Source organism: Neopsephotus bourkii, unplaced genomic scaffold, assembly GCF_033783945.1.
Source record: "Neopsephotus bourkii isolate Nb327-2 ecotype Australia unplaced genomic scaffold, CSIRO-AGI_Nbou_v1 NB_1067, whole genome shotgun sequence".
In the NCBI taxonomy this organism is placed as follows: domain Eukaryota; kingdom Metazoa; phylum Chordata; class Aves; order Psittaciformes; family Psittacidae; genus Neopsephotus; species Neopsephotus bourkii.
In genome coordinates, this window is record NW_026901555.1 from 2,666,122 (window position 1) to 2,675,180 (window position 9,059).

The window sequence follows — 9,059 nt, forward strand, 5'->3', positions numbered from 1 at the left end:
GCAGTGTTCAAGGCCAGGTTGGACACAGGGGCAGGGGTTGGAGCTGGATGAGCTCTGAGGTCCCTTCCCTAGAGCCTCATAGCCTGAAATTCCATAACCCTAACCCAGGGCTTCAGCACTAACGCGCACGCGCCCCCCCCCCCCCCCCCCCATGACACACACGTGTTCCCGGGCGCAGGCGCGTCCTGGGCCCATCCCGGCGCGGCTGCGCACAGCGGGGCGCGGCAGGCGGAAGCAGGAGTCGCAGCAGCACCGACTGAGGGCCGTGCTGCCCCGCCGCTTCCCTCCCGTCCGCCGGGCTGCCGGAGCGCCGTGGAGCCGCCCGCCGCCATGTCCAACATGGAGAGTATCCTCGGAGCGCGGGTCTCGGCCGTGCGCTGCGCTGGGGGCGGAGCCCCCTCGGTGTCCCTACCGCGGCTGTGGCCGGTCTCTGTTGGCGCTTCCTTGCGGGGGCCGGCGGCTGGCGGCCCTCAGGGCGTAGGGACCGCGGCTTGGGCCCGGCCTGGCGGAGCGGAGCTGGGAGCCGGCGGCACTGCGCCCGTGCTCACTGTGGGGCGGGGGGCAGTGGCGTGCGAGGCCGCTCCGCCAGGGGAGGAGCCCCCGATGTGCGGCAGGGAGGGGTGGGACTGGGGAACCGCGCCTTGTCCCTCATGGGGGCGGTGGGTGCGAGAGCGGGAAGGCCCAGTGGGGGCTTGGGCCCGCCTCAGAGGGGCTTTGCCGGGAGGAGAAGGAGGGGTTGGGCCGTGGGGGAGACACTGCCTGGAGACGTGCCTCGGAACCTGGGGACTGCCCTCCCTGCCTGGGGGAGAGGGGAAGGGGAAGCTTATCTTGTTTCGGCAAGGCAAGGTCAACAAGCGTTAGCGGGGGGCGAGAAGGGGGTGGCATCTCTCCCAGGCAGCACGAAATGACAGCCCGGTCCCTGTGGCCGAAAAGGGATTTATAGGGCAGAGTTGTGCATATTATGAACTGGGGACACCTGACTGCTATAGTGTATAGCCTGTGTATACAGGCTGGACAGATGTCCGCCCTAGACAGCAGCTGCTGCCAGCTGAACAAATCCTGCTGTGCTTCCTGGTGTTGAGAAGTTACACACAGGGAAAATCCTGGAGGGTAAATTTAAACGTTCTTGCTGTATAAAACTGCCTAATTGTGCAGGGGCAAAAAAGGCTTTAAAGGTTACGGAGGTCCTGATGGGGTTGAGGTATGCTGGCAAGTGCTCAGCATTGCTGTTGTGGTAGGGCCTGATGGAGAGCTGGAGCAGGTGACTGTGAGTCATGGTTAATGGTGGAAGTTCAAGTTCAGTTTCACTTGGCTTTTGGTACGTTGAGAAAGATGCTTCAAGGGAGGAGCAAGTGTGTGCTCCTGGTGGGAGGGGAGAGCTGCAGAGGTGACAGGGTGAACTAAAGCCGCAGGCTGGTGGCCCAAGTGAGTAACTGAGGAAGTTATTTCCAGATAAACTGTTCTGAAATGGTGTTTCAGTGTAATCGGTGTAAATAGGTGGTGTGATGTTTTACCTGGTTCTTCCAGTCTCTGACATGAAGTATGATTGAATAAACAATCTAAAGGTGTTTTCCTGTTTGTTAAATGACCTAATCTGTGGCTTACTGCAGTACACGTACTGCTGGTGAAAGGGATGGAGACTTAGGTTTTAAAGCAAAGAAATTGAAGTGCAAGCAGCAATTCTGGTGTTCCTGGCAGCTACTGTAACAGGTATCCTCAGTGTATGGGCAGAGCTGTTACTTTCTGTGGCCTGCTTATGATGTTTATAGGGTAACAAATACATCAGCAGGTTTTCTAATGTATTCAGGTTGCTGTCAGAGCTCCAAGATGTGTGGCTGGGCTTTAAAGGGAAAAAACAGTTCTGGAGTAATTTATATACTTGAAATATTAAAGAAACCACAAGTACTTCATAATGTTTAGCTTTATGTACTTCCTCTTAGCTGTTAAGCATTTGGTACTTGCTGCATCTTTCTCTTGGGATATCAAAAGGTGGCATGAAAGGAGCCTATAAAGCTTTGTACTTACTTTTTGTTTGAGAAAGACTGACCTTATTTAGAAGCTTTCAGCTGCAGCATTTCAAGAGTATAGTGTTTTAATTATTATTTTTACAGGAGATAATTTATTCCCTGTCAGCAACGGTTTCATGCACTAAGTTCTAAGACACTAAGAAGTTTTGTTCTATTGTTGTCTTAGACCTTTAAGATTAAGCAGGAGTTGAACTTTTTGAAAAGACAAGTTTCTCTTGCTTTGGTCTTCTTTCCCCAAAAGTCAGATGCCAGAGCTGCTGGGTCCCCAGAATTGCTCACATGACCCAGGCCTGGGAGGCTGCTCTGTGAAGGAGCTGCATCAGCTATTTAAACCCAAGATCATACTGTGGCTTCAAAGGGCAGCCCTTTCTCCTTCTTTGTACTGGGGCAGCCACCCCAGTTTGTTATTGCATGGCTATTTTATCTTCTTTTTCCTCAATGGCTTGCTTTTTCAGGTGGGGGTGTTTCAGGCAGGCCAGTGAACTGCACTTTCATATCTCTTGAGAGTCCAGGACTCCAGGTGTGTGAGTGAAAGTACCTTGCAGAGCAAGACTTTCAGTTCCTCTTGTGGGATATTTGGTTTGTTGTATTTATCAGTCGGAAATAGATTTGATTGTTAAAAGAGCCAGGTTGAGATCTGAACTTATGTTCTATGGCCTTACATTTTAGAACCCAGCTGATAAGTGGCATTGTAATAGTAAAATAGCTTGGTAGGTCTTTTTACTGTGTGAATTTCAGGGGCTTATTTAAGTAATATTTTACAAGTTTTAATATCACTAACGGGGAAAGACAGGTTTGGTAGCACTTCAAACAGGAGAGCAGAGTACTGTGATGAAAGTGTTGATCCTGTTCTTGAACCCTTAACTTGCGCTGCAGAGCATCTGTTTAATTTGAAGTTTGCTGCAAAGGAACTCAACAGGAACTCAAAAAAATGCGACAAAGAAGAAAAGGCTGAGAAAGCTAAAATTAAAAAGGTAAGCAGTGAGTCTGAAACAGATCTTTAGGTCTGTTTACAGATTATGGCAGGTTTTACCATTTTCCTGGTACACATGCTAATAATACCTTGGTAAATGTTTGTGATTTAAAATACATGATTATTAATCTTCCCATACTTAAGAAATACGAGGATACATTCTTAAGTGTCTTCTTGCACAGCTTCTGGTGTTTTCTTCCTGAGAAGATTGTTTTATGTGTTTTGTGAGAGACTGTTGTTCTCAAAGTTAAAAATGTTCAATCTTATTGTTTATCATCTTGTACTGAAAGGGTTTATGAAGAGGAACTTCAAAATAGTTTTTGAGTCCTTGGAAGTAGTAAAGATAGAGGCTAAATTTTTTTTTTTTACTATTTTTGGCCATTAGTTACAACTGTGCCAGCTGCATATTGTGTTTGGGTCTTGATACTGAAAACGTTTTTCGGAATGAGAAAATCATGTTCGTGTAGCTCTGTAAAGCCTCCTACTTGAAGTGCATGTCAGATACCATCCTTGAAAAGAAGTTAGGAGTTCACATCTTGGAAAGTCTGAGAACTTACAGGGAGGAAGGAGGGGTTTATTTTCTCTTTTAGTAGAAAAGACACTAATATAGTTGAAATATTAAACCACAAGTACTTCATAATGTTTAGCTTTATGGGCTTCTTTTTAGCTGTTAAGCATTTGGTACTTGCTGCATCTTAGGATATCAAAAAGTGGCATGAAAAGAGCTTATAAAGCTTTGTACTTCCTTTTTGCTTGAGAAAGACTGACCTTATTTAGATGCTTATTTCAAAACTAATATGGTACTTAGGAATCATGCTTACAGGAGCAGGGAGGGTTAAAATGCTTTTTCTTTTTCCTTTTTTCAGGCAATTCAGAAGGGTAACATGGAAGTTGCACGGATACATGCGGAAAATGCAATCCGACAGAAGAATCAAGCCATCAATTTCTTGCGCATGAGTGCCAGGGTAGATGCTGTAGCAGCAAGAGTTCAGACTGCAGTGACAATGGGCAAGGTAAGTCTGTTTTCACAAATCTATTGCGAGGATGAGACCTCTGATCTTGTAAGCGACTTAATTCTGTCTGTAATGAGCTGAGAAGTTTCAGTTTTGGTTTCAGATGTAGTCAGTAGTAAATCAGGTACTGGAATCACCCTGGCAGCTGCTGTTTAGGAGTAGATTGCTACCCACTATATTTTGTAGCTAGTAACTTCTCTTAGCTGTTATTAAGGAGACAGTGTGTTTTACTGGTTACGCTTCTGATTATTTTGCAAAGATATTGCTCCCCTTCCAAATACGTAATGACATGTTGTAGGACTTGTGACACCAGAGATTGTTTTTAGCTCAAGTAGTTTTTTATGGTAAACGGCTGTAGTGCTCTTCAACCAGAGGGTTTATTCTGTGATCTGTATACTAAATATATCCCTTAATATTGGTAGGTCTTGAGACCTAACAAGAAGTTAATGCCGTATACACCCAATTTTGTATTGAGTTTCAGCTCAGAATGCATATTTCAAGTGGTTGAATTAATTTACAGAATTTTAAATGTACGAGCTATAAAAAAAGTGGTGTTCTAGATGACAGTAGTGGGTGCCCTACTACTTGGTACTGTAGAAAGTCTGTGGGTGGAGATAAGAGAGCTTGGTAAGAAACTGCTCATTTTTCTTTCATTGTAATATTTTCCTTTACCTCATTTCAGGTAACAAAGTCAATGGCAGGGGTAGTTAAGTCTATGGATGCCACACTGAAGAGCATGAACTTGGAAAAGGTAAAGACAGACTTTTCTTGGAGCTGCATGTCAAAAGCAGAAAGGGCAACAGACTAAAAAGGGGAATTCCACTCAAGAGAAAAGGTTTTTGCAGTGGGGTAGATCCTAGACTAAGTTGTGAAGTCTTCATAAATGGAGATGCTCAGAACTTGGCTGAACAGGGCCCTGACAAACCTGCTTGAACTGCAGCATCAGATCAACTTCACACTTGACGTGGGGAGGGGGGCAAGCTTCTGATCTCCGAAAGCTGCCTGCCCTTGTACTGTGGTTCTCTTTTTACCAGTTGAGAGATACTTCTCTTTTGTTACCTGCAGAACATTGATTTGATGTTTTTTATAGATATCTGCACTAATGGATAAATTTGAGCATCAGTTTGAAACACTAGATGTTCAGACACAACAGATGGAAGACACAATGAGCAACACTACTACACTAACAACGCCACAAGTAAGATATTTTTTTTTCTAAGGTGATTTTAAATTTTGTGTCTAAATGTATGGAAATGTCTGATTCTCTCCTTGCTATCTACTTCGAGATGTAGCAGCAGCTGGAGCCTTTTCACTTTTGCTTTGTGCTTTTTTGTGGTGAAGTGAATATTGCAGATTATTGTCACAAGTAGAGAGGATCACATACATGTATTTTGGTCTATTTCACTCTTATAGCAAGCTTTATTTTATATTATATCTTGACAACCTTAACCCTCCTACTAAATAAGCAAAGTTGTGAACCAGAAGACACTACAGCATTAATTATCAAAACAGAATATGCTGTGGGAAAATGAATAGTTCTAACTTACTAATGACATGACATTAGTCACCACCAAATTAGTAGTGGTATATGCAATGGAAAGGTTGTTAATTACATACTTTCAGCTTGTGGGAGTGTGTTTACTAAAATAAATCTTTAAATAATGCTTGACATAGTTAAGAATTCCTAGCAGCTGTTCCCTTATTCTGTTCCACAAGGAACTAAACATGCTATCCTCACAGAAGTTTTGACAGGGAGAGAAATTTACTGGAGAGAGCGCTTTGTCAATAAATTAAACCTAAACCCAAATCCAGTAAACCAGATCTATTGGAGATGAGCTTTTTTCCATGTTGTGCAAAGCAGTGTTTTAATAGCTAATAATCCACACTTGCAATATTCAAGTATAAGTTTGAGGGGTTTTATGGATGAGTTTAATTCTTTGAAAGCTAGAGCTCATTATTTTGGAAGCTAGGGCTCAATAAATGGATTTTAACAGGCTGAGCACCTCTACTCATTATTTTTGAGTTCATACAGGCCCTTCTGGTGGTCTGTAAAAGGCATTTACCTTTTAATCAGTTTCGCTAAAGTAATCCCTATTCTCTTAAAATTTAACAGAAGAGGTTGTCATAAGCTACAATATGCAACAATCAGCTTTTTCTTCTTTGCTCTAGAACCAAGTGGATATGCTTTTACAGGAAATGGCAGATGAAGCAGGGTAGGTAAAATTTTGACTATTGTTTGATTAAATCTTGGATCCAGCAGTCCTTCCTGGTTAACTTCAAGGTCAGATACCCTTGTTTTGTATGGTTCTGTCTCTTGGAAGAGAAGACAAATCACTGGTTTTCTTTCATCTCTGGATATAATTCTTGTAATAGTTTAGTTGCTGGTATTTCATTCTGTTCTCACTCAGTGCTGCTGTGAGTGTCAGGATGCAAGGGTTATTGTGCAAAAGCCTAAAATCACATGTCATTTGTCATATCATGACATTTACTTGGATTGCCATTAGCAATCCTTGCTGTGTTTCTCCACAATTTTCTCTTTTCCCACCCCTCTTACCACATCAAAACTTCCTGTAGTTCCGCTCTCGTAAGCCAGATGTTGCAAAATAGGTTGTCATGACATATTTAAGCCTTTAGGGTTATACTGAAATATTTCAGAGACTTTTACTTGGCTTCCTGGTGACACAGAAGTTAAAACTGTCAGTATTGGCTTGAGCATATTTTGTCTTTCATAAGTATACCTTGTCTGATACAACTCTGTGGAACAGTTATCTTGCTCAGTCCTGATTGAGTAGAATTAATTGAGCTAATTCTAATTATAATCTAGGACTTTTCTTTGCAATGAGTCAAATTTATTGATGGAGTTGTCTAGCTGGAGTACAGCTTTCATGGGATGTGGGTGGCCTCATGCTCTCTCAGTATTCCTCTCCTTGTCAATTACTGTGCTTCTTCCTGTAGCCATGTATGCCTGACTTGGGATTTTTGTTTTGTTTCTCCTATTAGTCTTGATCTGAACATGGAACTACCTCAAGGACAGACAGGTTCTGTTGGTACAAGCGTTGCCTCAGCAGAACAGGTAAACATTTGATTCCATTGGAATCAGTATTTTCTGGAGAAATGTATTATGAGATTTAATGCTTCACTCAGTTAAAACAGGCTTGCTGAAGTGTAATTAGATTTAGCTGTCCCAAAGAAAAAGCATGTACTTAAAATAATCTTGCAATTAAAGTAACTTTAACAATGCGACTTTGACTTAAACAAAGTATACAACTGCTTTGTAAATCCAGAAAGTTTAGATGTTCCAGGTTTATTTTTGAATGGTTACTTCAGAGAGTTCCAAATGGTTGACTCTCCTGCCTACTCCAAAGTTAAGGAATACAGCCATCTCCTGTAGCACACGTAAGGAGTTTGGGTTTTTTTCCCTTTAACATGTGGAAGGTTGAGAAAGTCAGGGCTGTTCAGCCTGGAGAAGAGAAGGCTGCGTGGAGACCTCATAGCAGCCTTCCAGTATCTGAAGGGGGCCTATAGAGATGCTGGGGAGGGACTCTTCATTAGGGACTGTAGTGATAGGACAAGGGGTAACGGGTTAAAACTTAAACAGGGGAAGTTTAGATTGGATATAAGGAAGAAATTCTTTCCTGTTAGGGTGGTGAGGCACTGGAATAGGTTGCCCAGGGGGGTTGTGAATGTTCCATCCCTGACAGTGTTCAAGGCCAGGTTGGACAAGGCCTTGGGTGATATGGTTTAGAGCAAGGTGTCCCTGCCCATGGCAGGGGCGTTGGAACTTGATCTTAAGGTCCTTTCCAACCCTAACTATTCTATGATTCTACGATTCTAAGGTCTTCGGAAACTAATGTCTAAGATTCCACATTTGCTGTAGATGAGAGCTTAGTATTTCTTGTGCATGAGCAGATCCTGATGTCAGGGTTGCACAGATCTTCTGGTGAGTTGCTTTTCCCATTCTGGAGGCACACATTTGAGGGAATGAAAAGAGGAAAGTTTATTTCTGTCATCCTTTGTGGAAAAGGCGTTAGGGAACTTTATCTTAACTGACCCATCTTTGAGAAGCCCCACATATCCCAGGTTCTATTAACAGTTCAGTTTCACCTTGTACTAATTCCTCTGAAACAGACCACCTACTGTCACGCTGTAGCAGTTAAGTTGCATACCAGGCTTAGTCAGCCAAGCCAGCCAAGCCAAATAAGGAGGCATTCTGTAAGAGCTGTTTTGCACTTGCAAAGATGATACATACAAAAACCACGAACAAACCCAGCCCTATCTCTGCTTGCTGTGTTCTGAAACTCCTTCCTAGGTGTCTGCCACTGGAGATAAGGTATCTGTATGGACTTCTGATCTCACCAGAAGAGTGCAGTCGTTCTTAAGGTCTTAAGCAAATCTTTAAGTCTTGTGCATTAGAGGATTTCCTATTATCCAGACACAGGATTGCTTGACCGTTGCAGAACTTTTCAAAACTGAATTTTCATGTTACTGATAGCTGGTTTCTTTGTGTTTTACAATTCTGCAGGATGAGCTGTCACAGAGACTGGCCCGCCTACGTGATCAAGTTTAAGTCAAACAAAGCTGCAGTTCTTTTTACATGTTTTCAAAACATCCTTTCTGTAGCTGTTCTTCACTACACAAGAGAGGTGTATACAGTATGGCTTAGGTATTTGAATACTTGTAATATAAGGTTCTTCACTCCTAGCTTGCTACTGTTTCTAAAATACATTAAGTAACCCAAATATATCAGCTCTTTAATGTCCTTTCCTGTACATTTTGAAGTTGATATATTTTTGCAAGCTTTTTTCAGAAAAGCAAGTTGATGTTTTAAGCCAGCTGGTAATGTTGATACATTTTAGCTAAAGGAAAAGCAGGGTGTCATTGATAAATACTCTAAATTATGAAGTGATTTTGTTTATGGTTGGAGAACTGATGTATTCAGTTCAGATGATAGTTGTTAACTTTCTTACACAGCCAAACCCCTGGAACATGCAAAGGTAGACAGTGTAGACTTAATGGAAAATATGCTTGTTAAATCAAATACTTTGA

The 9,059-nt window shown here is 42.6% G+C and overlaps 1 protein-coding gene across 1 annotated transcript; it reads left to right on the forward strand.

The window, feature by feature from the left end:
• Positions 1-237: 237 nt before the first annotated feature.
• Positions 238-8,772, forward strand: CHMP1B (charged multivesicular body protein 1B). Its single transcript, XM_061361930.1, has 8 exons — positions 238-346; positions 2,904-3,001; positions 3,867-4,013; positions 4,696-4,764; positions 5,104-5,211; positions 6,183-6,226; positions 7,014-7,086; positions 8,536-8,772. The coding sequence occupies exons 1-8, from the start codon at positions 331-333 to the stop codon at positions 8,578-8,580; spliced, it is 600 nt and encodes a 199-aa protein (XP_061217914.1). The 5' UTR covers positions 238-330; the 3' UTR covers positions 8,581-8,772.
• The last annotated feature ends 287 nt before the right edge of the window (positions 8,773-9,059 follow it).